The 12,982-nt window shown below is 42.3% G+C and overlaps 1 protein-coding gene across 1 annotated transcript in view; it reads left to right on the forward strand.

Annotated features, from left to right (window-relative positions):
• CTDSPL (CTD small phosphatase like) overlaps positions 1-12,982 on the forward strand; it is a 119,263-nt gene that overhangs the window by 89,405 nt on the left and 16,876 nt on the right. Inside the window, 1 exon segment of the mRNA XM_050780328.1 lies at positions 9,855-9,956. Within this exon segment, the coding sequence (XP_050636285.1) occupies positions 9,855-9,956 (102 nt within the window).

A 12,982-nucleotide genomic window follows, 5' to 3' on the forward strand; every position in this document is an offset into this window, starting at 1 on the left:
TGTCTGCACTCTCCTACTAGAGCAGAGCTTCTCAACTTGGGATAATTTGCCCTCCAGGGAACATGTGGCAATGTCTGAAGACAGATTGTCACTAGAGGGGGAGAGAGCATCTGCTGACATCTAGTGAGCAGAGGCCAAGGATGCTGTTAAACATCCTGCAACAAATAGGACATCCCTCACAACAGAGTTACCCAGCCCAGAATGTCACCAGTGCTGAGGTTGAGAAATCCTACTCTGAAGTGGCCCAGCTGGGTATGGCAGCACACACCTATAGTCCCAGGTACTCAGGAGGCTGAGGCAGGAGGATGTCTTAAGCCAAGAGTTTGAGGCCACAGTGAGCCATGATCACACCACTGCACTCCAACCTGGGTGACAGAGCAAGACCCCGTCTGTAAAGTAAAATAAAATAAAAATAAGGAGACCCAAATAGGATGTGAACTTCTGGTTAAACTCTCCTCCACCAAATACTATGCAGCCGTGAAAAAGAAGAAGTCATGTAATTTGCAGCAACATGGATGGAGCTGGAGGCCATTAATCTAAGCAAACTAATGCAGGAACAGAAAACCAAATACTGCACATTCTGACTCATGAGTGGGAGCTAAACACTGAATACTCATGGACAACAAAGGGAACAACAGACACTGGGGCCTACTTGAGGGTGGAGCTTAGGAGGAGGGTGAGGATGAAAAGACTATCTCTTGGGTACAATGCATATTACCTGGGTGATGAAATAATCTGTGCAGTAAACCCCCATTTACCCCATAGGTAAATGACATGCAATTTACCTATATAACAAACCTGCACATGTACCTCTGAACCTAAAATAAAAGTTTTTTTAAAAGTATGTCCTCCACCAAGTATGTCTGTAGGAGCAGTGACCTACTATTAGTCCCAGTATTAGGAATAATATTATTTAAAAGCTTCTTAAATGAATTTATCTGTGCAAGTTCTTGGAAACTTTGATTTATTTGATTGCATTGTCTGTTGGAGAGCAGCATAGCTCTGCCTTGAGTGATGTCAGAAGGAAGCTGACAGTCTTTAAGACAAGCCCAAAATCTGAAAAAGGAAGGAACTGTGGAGATCATCTCAAGAGGAAATGATACTTGCTCTTATACTGCAGAGGTGATGACTAGGGGTTAGAGATAATCAAGAAGTTGCTAAATTGTTCTTAGTGTCAAAACAGAGCTCAGAAAGGTGCCAGCCAGCTGCCATTGCCAGCCATCAGGTTTGGCCCTTTCATGTGAGACCTCGTTATCACTGTAACCCTCTTAATAAAAATGGACACATATTTTCAGAAATTCTTCAGTGTACAAGGCATGAAGCAGTGCATCGCCTTATTAGGCCATCTAAAAAAGAAGAAACAGAAACTGGAAATGCTCAGTGGAAATAAACTTTTTTATTAGCATTTCTTAACAATGCTATAATGAAGTGTTTCCATCAATTAGGTTTGGAATGGCTGGCATTTGGGGCTGCGGAATAATTGAGGCCTTTCCTTGGGGCCTAGGTTTTCTTAACACTCCCTGTGAATACAGGTTGTATTTCCCTTGAAGGAGAAAGCTGTCCCCTTGTCTGTTGCCTGGGAGGGAATTTCTTGTACCTTGCCTTGTCCCCTCTCCCTAGTCTTCCCCTAGAGGAGCTCCTGGAATGACCAGGAGGTCATTGTAATCTGATGAACACGTCTCCCATTCCCTGCATATGATATTGACTTAGTCTTTTTAGGGAAAAGCTTGCTTAAAAGAAAAAACAAACAGTTATTAGAAGGAATCAAGGATTAAAGTAAAGTATGAGTTTTTATTTTTGTTTTTTAATTAAGGATTGAATTCCTGGGAGTAAGGGAGGCACTATTTAAATACACAAAATGGTTGGTGAGCCTCAGGAGCCCAGCCTGGCTTGTTAGCAGAACGGGTGTCTGAGAGACAGAAGGAGCCTCATGCCTTAACTGTGGAAAATTTTCGGATTCCTCCTGTTCATTAAACACCACCAAGGTACAGAGAATGGCAGATCATGCAGCTGCTGTGCTCGAGAGGGCTTTGAAGTTTCTTTTGAGAATATGATCTTCTCTTCAAACCTGACAATGATTTTTTTTTCTTTTTCCTCAGGGTGACCAGAGGCAGGTCATTCCCATACCAAGTGTATGTATATTTATCTAATTTTATTTATTAAAACGGTCATGAAATCGTGTGGCTTTGGGCCTACTGATATAAAGGATTTTTTAAATGTTATTGCTTATGTTGTTTATCATGTGGTGTAAACAGCTCTGTTCTGTTAAAAAGAAAACTGAAGCTACATTTTAAACTGTGAGCAGGAAGTTCTCTACAGAGACGGTTTCCTTTCTCGGGAACAGCAAGGCAGCCAGCATCCATTTACCCAATTCTCATTTTCCCTTTCTCTCTGGGAAGGACCTCCAAGCTGAACAAGCTGAGGTTGCTCAGAACCCTCACCCACACCCCACCATCTTAGCCTCAACTCCATAGATTGGCGGGAACATTCTTTTGCCCAGACACAGTTCTTTGCAGCAGGTTCAGTCCCAGTGGAACCTGGCTCACCAAGCCCAGGTCCCAGGTGACCGGACCGTTTCTAACTTATCAGTGGTAGTATGGCTGTAGCTCCGAGATCAGAGAAGTCACCCTAACTATATTCTCTGGACTTGCAGGACCCATCCCACAGGCCTGCTGTGCTGCAACTCTGCCCAGCTGGGCACTCCCTGAGGCCACCCTCACTTCTGTTGTCAGCCCTGAAATTTGTTCCACCCCAGCACAGTCCTGCACCAGCCACCCCTCAGCCATCCGCTGTCCTTTCTCTTCTTCCTGTTCTGCCAGCAGAGCCACCCAGCCTGAGGCCAGTCAGCAAGAAGTAAACTGAAGACTGACTCCCAAAAGAAACTTACAGTTGAGATGTCTGTATCAAACAAGACCTTTCAAATAGTCTTATGTCCTTAGAGAAGGATTTAGGTTTCAAAATGTGTCTATAAATTAATTTTTTTTTTTTTTTTTTGAGACGGAGTCTGGCTCTGTCGCCCAGGCTGGAGTGCAGTGGCCGGATCTCAGCTCACTGCAAGCTCCGCTTCCCGGGTTTACGCCATTCTCCTGCCTCAGCCTCCCGAGTAGCTGGGACTACAGGCGCCCGCCACCTCGCCCTGCTAGTTTTTTGTATTGTTTTTTTAGTAGAGACGGGGTTTCACCGTGTTAGCCAGGATGGTCTCGATCTCCTGACCTCGTGATCCGCCCGTCTCAGCCTCCCAAAGTGCTGGGATTACAGGCTTGAGCCACCGCGCCCGGCCTATAAATTAATTTTTTAGTCTGTAAAGATGATCAGATTCAGATTACTTGATTCAAATCTGTTCATCTCTCTTTCCTTGGAGTTTTTCACATCCAATAGACACAGCAATCTTACATAGAAAGAGTAGATGGATTTCATGCATACAGGTTGACGACTCCAAAGGCTTTGGTAGTACATGTCACTTACAAATTGCCCAAAAAGTTTACAGTAATTTCATTTTTCTCAAAACTCTAACTCTTGATTGACTAACGAGTTGCAAGAGTCTGTGTAGTGATTCTGACTGCCCATGTGCCTGAGGGTTGGGCTTTGTTGGGAAAACTGGCTTTGATCAAAAAGATTGACCTAGCAACCCAACTTTTTATCCAGAGTTTGAAGGAGATGCCCAGCAGAGTTAATACCAGAAGACTCTTTAACCTTTATACAAAGTAGTTTTTGATTTTTTTTTTTTTCCTGCAAAGGTACCTACATTAAATGATGGCAGGTAGCATCTCTCCTTCCACCTTCAATGGCACTATTACTGTTTTTTCTTAAAGCTAATTGGCAGCCATGTGCAAAGTTAAGTGCAGAACAAAAGCACTTGTCAGTATAAAAACCCCACTGAAGAAACAGACCCTTTTCCCACAAATCTAGACTCAGCCATGTATAGAATTCTGGAATAAGAGAAACAAGAAGAAAATTCCTTATGTAATGGATCCTGGTGATGGATAATAAACTGCTGACTGTGTCCTACATGTGAGGTGTTGGGTCAGGCCATGTGAACCTATGAACTATCTTGCCCAAAGAAACAGCCGAGCCAAAGGAACTTGCATTTTTGAATGATGACCTCCAGAAAAGTAGTTCCACTAGTGGGCACAGTGTGATTTCCACTGCCTGCTTAGCATATAGGACTGATCCCAAGTCCATCTGAGGCCAGCTCAGCCCTGGAACCAAGTCTTGGGAGCCCCTGCAAAATTTGCACCTACCTGAAAAGGCTGCAGGTTACGTAAGCAGCGTGGTCCTGGCCTTTCTGGACCTCAGGGGGACCTGGTCAGTGCTGGGAGCCCTGAGATCTTAGGGTTCCATGCATAGAACCAGAAATCCGGGCTTGTGCTGAACCTCCAAACCAGATCCCACAACCTCCTGAAAGCTTTCTTCAGGCCCTGAAGGTAAAGAATCCTCTAAGCCTGTGGTGACCAGAGCAACTGTAGCTGGGGTCCCCATCTGTGCCTGTCACTTCACCCCTCTTTTTTCATTCGCATGCTGCTCTGTTTGTATGTGTAGGTTTGGTCTTTTAATTTTTTGCTAAACAATAATTCAAGCTCATGGTTAATTATTAAATATTGAAGGATTTGGGATTAACACCTGTGGAAATACATATATACATACCATATATACATGAAGTTGAAAGATTAAAGCAAAAAGAAAATATCTCTCAATGTAATCCTACTGCCTTCTAGGTAGTACCACTTTTAATATATGTTATTTATCCTTCCAGAAGTTTTCCAGACAAACACAAACATAGTTATATAAATGAAGTTGTGTTGTATTCACCATTCTGCAAATTGCTTGTTACTTTCTAACAAGATGCCTTGAACATCTTTCCAAATATTAGTAGGTATATATCTGCCTCATTGTTTTATGTTTCACTGATGGCATTTACTTTGTTTCCACTTCTGTGCTGTTACAAATATTTCTCTTAAAAATATCCTCTTTTCTGTGTGCTAATGGACTTGTATGATAGTTCTTTGTGATCAGTTTCTATTTGTGGAAATGCTAGGTCAAAGGATATAATATTACAGTATTGGTACATTAAAGCCAAATTGTTGTCCAAAAGCCTATGCTAATTTACATTCCCATGAAGTATCTATGAGATTGCCTCATACCCTTACTGAAAATGATTATCAAATGTTTCAATCTTTGCTAATCTGAAAGTAAAGAATGGTAGCAGTGGCTCACGCCTATAACCCAAGCGCTTGGAGAGACCTAGGCGGGCAGATGGCTTCAGCTCAGGAGTTCACGACCAGCCTGGGCAACATGGTGAAACCCCATCTCTATAAAATATACACAAAATTAACTGGGCATGGCGGCTGGGTGCGGTGGCTTACGCCTGTAATCCCAGCACTTTGGGAGGCCGAGGTGGGTGGATCATCTGAGGTTGGGAGTTCCAGACCAGCCTGACCAATATGGAGAAACCCCATCTCTACTGAAAATACAAAATTAGGCCGGGCGCAGTGGCTCACGCCTGTAATCCCAGCACTTTGGGAGGCTGAGGCGGGTGGATCACCTGAGGTCGGGAGTTCGAAACCAGCCTGACCAACTTGGAGAAACCCCGTTTCTACTAAAAATACAAAATTAGCCGGGTGTGGTGGCACATGCCTGTAATCCCAGCTACTTGGGAGGCTGAAGCAGGAGAATTGCTTGAACCTGGGAGGGGAGGTTGCGGTGAGCTGAGATCATGCCATTGCACTCCAGCCTGGGCAACAAAAGCAAAACTCTGTCTCAAAAAAAAAAAAAAAAAATACAATTAGCTGGGCGTGGTGGTACATGCTTTTAATCCCAGGGAACTCGGGAAGCTGAGGCAGGAGAATCACTTGAACCTGGGAGGCGGAGGTTGCAGTGAGCCAAGATCGCACCATTGCACTCCAGCCTGGGCAACAAGAGCAAAACTCAGTCTCAAAAAAAAAAAAAAAAATTAACCAGGCATGGTAGTGCATGCCTGTAGTCCCAGCTACTTGGGAGGATCACTTGAGCCCAGTAGGCAGAGGTTGCAGTGAGCTGAGATGGCGCCACTGCACTCCAGCCTGGGCTACAGAGCCGGACCCTATCTCATTTCTTTATCAGTGAGTTTGAACAGCTTTTCTTAAGATCATTGGCTATCTTTCTTCTTCTCTATTCATTTCTTCTAGTTTTTTATGCTGTGTTGCTTGTCATTTTAAATTTTAAGGAAATTAGTACTTTTCCCCAAATATATATCTTTTGGCCTTGTTTGTTTATAATTATTTTGGCCACAAGGAAGTTTTAATTTTATATAAGTAAATATTAATGTCATCCTTTATGCTCATTGATTGTATATTTTCTTCTAGTATTTTAATCGTTTTTAATAGTTTCACCATTACACCTTTAAATCTTTGATCCATTTGGAATGTTTGTTGGTGTAAGGCATGAAGTAGGAAACTGTCTTTTTTTCCAAGTGGCTACTCAGTTGTCCCAGCACCATTTAGTGAGTAATCATGTTTTGCATGCCTATTGGAAATGACATTTTTATCCTTACCATTAGTATCATTCGTCTCCCAACTATGGGCCAGGATTTAGGGCCTTCCTTAGTGGGAAGCTTCATGGGCTGTTTGGTGAACATCGGGTATTGAACGATAAGGAAAAGGTGCAGAGGGAACGAAAGTTTGAAACTGCTGATGTATGGGTGGTCATGACTTGAGGTGAGCACTCGAATGCCTTGACCCCAGTGAGGAACGCCACTGAGGCTGTGTCCTGAGTCCTACCGACCCCACACTTTTGCTTAAATTACACACCACACTGATGCTCACAAACATGAGGCTTGCAGTGTAACCAAGCCATAAAAATGGTGAAAGAGGAGAGGATTTGTTTTCTAACAGCTATGTTTCTATGCTATTTGCCTAAGGCTTTTAATACAGCAATAGTACACTTCTTTCCACAAAAGCATTATAAAGAATATACAAGCAGGACAGCTATTCTGATTAAAAGCAGTCTAGAGATCCTCTTGCTCCCCTCCTGCGTTGGGCCCTGACATCCACCCGGAGCTCTGAGGGCTTGGGGAGCACAGCGTGCAGACCTTGAGTCTGAGAAATCTTAAGTAAGGAAACAATAATCCAATGTACTAGGAAGAGGTACTACATCTGTAAGATTTATGAGAGTTTGTGGGGTGGGTACTCCAAGAGGAAATAAGCTTAGTGTTAACTATTCATGACTGCCAGTGCTCTGCCAAGGACAGGAAATTTCAGATTTACTCCCAGGAAAGGAACAGGAATGAATACCATTCCCAAACCATGGATGGCAAGCCATGGTCCTCCTCCACCCACCCCCCAGCAATGTTCTTTGTGTACATTTGAGCAAGTCATTTTGTATAAGAAAGACCTTTCTTGATATGACTGGTATTTCTCTTGTTCTTCAGCTTTATGAAAACCTCAGAGAAAACTTGGTTCAGGACATTTCTTAGTTAATGATTCAAGCATCACCTGAACAGATCAACTGAAGTAACAAAGCACTGTATTGCCATTTTATAGCATCCTTACATTTCCAAGGACACAGCTGTCCCAAAGAATTCTTACCCATGGGCTCAAGAATTTGTATTAATCTAAAGCCAAGCTCTCAGGGAAGCTGTGTGCATTTAGGAAACATCAGAGGATTAATGGAACCTCCTAGCCTGCTGCCTCCCAACTTGGCCTTGTTCCCTACAGCACAAATTAAAATCAATAGCTTGCTTAATATGAGTCTCACCCTTCTCACCCTTCTCCATATTTTCTCTCTTAGATCTTACCATGAGGGGTTTTACTTACTGTTAACTTTTCTGTCTTAGATAACACCATGAGGGGTTTTACTTACTGTTAAAGAATGCTTGTAAAGTGTGGGTTAACTGTGCTAAGAAAGTAATCTTTGTTCTTGAGTTTGGAAAATGAACCACTTTTGGCAGATCTTTGATGTTTTCAGAGATGCTAGGGTTAGAATTTCTAGATCCTTATTTTCCAGGCTAACAATTAAATTAATAAGTTATAATGTTTTAGTAGTTTATAAACACATAGGAAAAGGACTAGATAGACACTAATGTCAAAAGGGAGACACAGAAAAGAGAATGATTGTGTTTTATCTGTCTGGTGTCTATAATCTTTACAATGAGAATGTGTTTTATATTAAATAATTGTGTAATAAAAATTCAAACAAATTTTATTCTGGTCACAAGCATGCTTTCTGCTCTGTCCCAAACAACAGAAATGACTCACATTCTCTCTACTATGTTCACTTAGCTCATCACACTCTGCCTTTTTAGAACACCTTTTGATACAAAACTTTTTGCAAATTTAATTTTTTTAAAATAACCTGCTGACTCACTGGTTTGTAATAGAGGACAAAGTCCTTTCTAGATCCTCGAATTCCGTGCCTGTCTCCAAGGCACATCCCCGCATCCCTTCACAGTGCTGCAGGATTAGGGAGGATTGCTTCCAGCTGAGAGAGGTGAGAGGCCGGAAAGGCTCTTTCTTTTGGATGACGTTGGGAAGGAAGAAACATGGAGTTAGAAATGTTTATGTCTCCACACGTAGCCTCTTCCTGGGCAACCCTGGACAGTCTCTCTCTGCCAAGGTGACCATTGTACTTGCAAATGTACCTAACCTGTTGACTGCCTGTGTTACATTTACTATGAACCAGCTAAAGTTCAAAATTAACTTTTGATCATTAACTGACTTTCAGTTTGAACCAAAAAAAATAAAAAGAGGAAATGGCCACGTAAAAGGAAATACAGCTTGATTTCATTTTTTTCTTGTTTTATTTGATGAACGAAATTGTCCATTCTTTGGGAGCTCAGAATAGATATTTCCTTGTATTTTCTTTTGTATCAAATATTAAAGAGAGTTTGACCTTCTGTGCAGGTCAGAAAATTAATTAGTTAACACTGGATATTGAATATGCCACAAAGTAGACTAAAATACTTCAGATCATTTCTAGAATGAGGCAAGGCCTAAAGAAATAAATCCTCTAAATCGAGTGAGATTGGCCAAAGATACCTAGCATTTTATGGTTGACTGAAGATACCTAGCATTTTATTAACTCTTTATGACTTCTTTATCATGAGATTTGAGTCACCTGCTACTAAGACACATAAATAGATTGTTTGGTCAACAAATAACATGTGGATTAAAGTATAACTTTCAGAAGCGGAGAATCCAAGGGGTAAAAATACCACATTTGCTCAGTATTATACCACAGTGTGGTGGCACAAGGTGGCACTGTACCTGGATTAGTTTTATTTCTGTTTCCTAGTGCTGGGGGTAACTCTGGACCACATTTTGCTGGTGGGCCTATAGTTTCTCTTCAGGTTTTTTAAAAATCTCAGTCACTAAAAAAAAGAAAATTCTATGGTTCCAACATAGCTCTAAAATCTACTTATGTGCCACAGGCAAAATATGACCCCACGAAACAGACCTCCATTGTTACAGTACCTATTATAATTAAATACTCATTCTTGTGTAATCCATTTTAATAACAACTGTAGCCACCAATATATATATGTGTGAGGCAAAATGCTGGGTGTTTTATTGCCATTATAACTGATAACAAAAACCTTTCATGGTAGGTATTATTATCCCAATTTACAACCAAGAAAGTGACAGAGACAGAGCTGATAATTGAAACCAGGTTTGTCTGGTTCCAAAGCCTAGGACTTCATAGTAGTCATTCATATCGTGGCACAGTATTTGATAAAGCTTCAGTTGCAAAGTACTTATTGTTCTTAATAAAAGTCCATTATATGCTTGACCAGGCATTTAAATGTTTGAAAGTAGTATAATACAATACTGATTGGTTTGTCTTTTACATAAAGGTAATATTGGTTTATTTTTCCCCTTTAGCCACCGGCTAAGTACCTTCTTCCAGAGGTGACGGTGCTTGACTATGGAAAGAAATGTGTGGTCATTGATTTAGATGAAACATTGGTGCACAGTTCGTTTAAGGTAAATCAACATAAAAATCTGTGATCTTTGTGATTTGATAACAATTGTATTGGAAAAGAGAAAACAGAAAGGATGAAAGCTTATGGTGGTTAGTGTGTAACTTCACTCTTCATGTAGAAATCCCAGGAGCTGCTTATTAACCCAGGTGAACATTAACTAAAGTAGTTGAATATTAACATAGTTAGTTTGGAAAGAAACCACTAAGCTACCAACATCACTGGGACCTCATTCTTACTTAGGAGGTTTGCATCTTCCAACACTCTAACCCCTGCAGAAATACTTTTCAGGTGGCACAAGGCACTCAGTGCCCCCAGGACACTGTTTATATTTGTCAAGATGACCAGAGTGCTATGTATTTTATTGGGACGAGGAAGGGAGGCTCTGTTGGAAACTGTCAAATGACCTGGTATCCTGGAAATTTTCCCGGATCGATTTTTGAAAGATGCCCAACTCTGAAGAAGACTTTCCAGACTTCAGGGCATCTGAACAGATTCAGCCATTTAGTTTGAGCATCTTCATGACAAGAGGTGGCTGGGGTTTTTTGCAAGCTTCACAGCTAAATGAGTACCCACCATCAGGACTTCCCTCCTAAAGGGTGTGGAGGTCAGACACTCTTCCTTCCTGTCACCTTCCCTGATCTCCATCTTCCTGCTGGAAAAACAGCAGAAATGGCCTCCATGCAGGAAGAGCTGTGGTGACACTGTTAAGAAATGAGTTAGTTAACTTTTTTTTTTTTTTTTTTGACGTGAAATAAATTGTTTAAAAGAGGCAAATGATGAAAAGAGGAGATTGGTATTTTGGGGAGAAGAAGCAGGTGTTTAGGATTCTGGTCTTGTTTTCCTTGGGTTATTTCTGGTAATGGGACTGCTCTATCATTATACTGCATTCCTATTTCCCCCACCAGCCTAGGACTCCCCTTCACTGAGAGACATGAAGGTCACCATCCATGATGGGGCATGTGTCTCACATGAACCACAGTCATTCCTTACAAGTTGTAGGAAGCAGAAGAGCTGTCAAATATGCCTGAACACCTTTCTACCAGAAACATCCTTCTTTGTTCTTCTCACTAAACAGAGACCTTTCTGGTAGGGCAAAGCCAGAAAATTGTCTTTGAGTCCTTTGGAGAGTGGAGAAGAGACCACACTGACCTCTAGCAGTGAGAAATGGCCTTATTCTGGCCACTGGGGCATACAGGGACCACCTTATTCCCTAGCACTTGAGGGCCAGGCCCTTCCAGAGTTGGTCCAGGGGATATGGTGACCTTGTGTCCCAGCTTAACCCTAGATAGCACTGGAAGCCGTTTCTCCCCCATGGGCAAGTTGCTCAGGACTGTTCCAAGTCTCTGTGAAGGAAAGCCCTTCAGAGCAGGGGTCGGTTGCCATCACAGCATAGAGAACTCCCTCCGAAGCAGCTACGGGAGTGCGGGCAACACTGGCCAGATCACCCGATGTTACTGAGGGTTCCTTGCTCCAAAGGCAGGGCCTTGGTAGCTCCCAGTGTCTCTAGCACTTGCTCAGAGGTCATTGATGCCACAAGCTAATGTGAATGGCATTTCCTCGTTTCTTCCCTCCCCTGGCCTGCCTGCAGAATATTCTTTTTTTTTTTTTTTTTTTTTTTTTTTTTTTTTTTTTTTTTTTTTGCAGCCAGAATATTCTTGATGGTTTTTAGAGTTCTGGGCATTTCAAAGTCTCCCAAAGTTTGAGAATTCTGATGGTTTTTAGAGTTCTGGGCATTTCAAAGTCTTTTGAGAATCTGAAAGCTATGAACCCTCTTCCCTTCAAAAATGTACATTTGTACAATGCATAGGTTCATGGATTCCAAGTGAAGAACCCTAGCTGTAGCAGAGTCTCCTTTACACCAGCAGGAGAGAGGAGATTAAGGATGGTGCTTGCTGTAAGCTGGGGAATGGTTTTTCTCTTTTAATATACTCCGTGGAATGTGATTCCATAATCTAATGCCTTGGGAGAGCTTCTTCCTTCAGTCTTTCCTTTTGTTTTTTAGCATGATTCTGATTTTAGTTGTGAAATTATATGATACCGAACTCATCCTTGGCCTTCCAACTCTGGGAGTAAATAAACAGTGATCGTAAGCTAAGTGCTTAGTAACGGTGCTATGACATAGCATTGTCCATGGTTTTTTGTTTTTCTTGTTTTTATTTTTTAGTTTATATATCAATGAAGAGGGTTTGTATGTACCGTGATGGGCTTAAAAGCAGACCTCAGTTCAGAGTCTGACCAGAGACGCTGTACTCCCACCCCTGCCCAGTGGCTACCACACACACCTTCTCCTTCCTTCTGTCTCTCTTCTCTTGTCCAGGGGTTTGCATGCTGATGATTCAGTTGGGCCTGTTCATTTAAGTAGTTTTGTACCTAATTTGTGGAATTTCATTGAGAACTGTGTGTAAGTTCATCATTGAGAACATAGTGACTGCTGAAGAATCATATTTGAATTTTAAATGTCATTAATATTGTCAAAGAGTTATTTAAAATATCCAGAAGTTTGTGGGTGTGCCGGATGTTGTGTTCCTTGGAGCAGAGCAGGCATAGAGTGGGCTAGCTCTGTACCTCCACCCAAGGCAGGAGCTGGTGCCAGGCTACCTGGGAGGGCCTGAAATCACTGATTCTCAGGACTGATTGGGGCCATGGGCATGCATCAGACCCATCACAATAGCTAAGGAAGAGAGGAGAAACTGAGGTCCAGGGAGAGGAAGAGCCTGCCCAAGGGCATGGCCTGTGGCCTCTGACTTTACCCCCACATGGCCTTGGCACTGTTTTGAGCAGCCCATCACAGGGCAGCCCCCAGTCGTGGGTCCAAGTACAAATAGTTTTCCCTCAAGCAACACTGTCCTCTGAGCCCATCACATGCTCAGCTCCTCCCCCTGGTGGCTAGCAGTGATTCCCCATCACCCCAGCAGGACTCTGGGCAAGAAGTGGAGTTTTCAGGAGCCCCATCCTCTAGCCAGGCAGTGCCACACTTTTTGGTTGAGGCCAGGCAGGTAATATTGGACCAAGATGCTGAAAATGTAA

Source organism: Macaca thibetana, chromosome 2 (genome assembly GCF_024542745.1).
Source record: "Macaca thibetana thibetana isolate TM-01 chromosome 2, ASM2454274v1, whole genome shotgun sequence".
NCBI lineage: Eukaryota > Metazoa > Chordata > Mammalia > Primates > Cercopithecidae > Macaca > Macaca thibetana.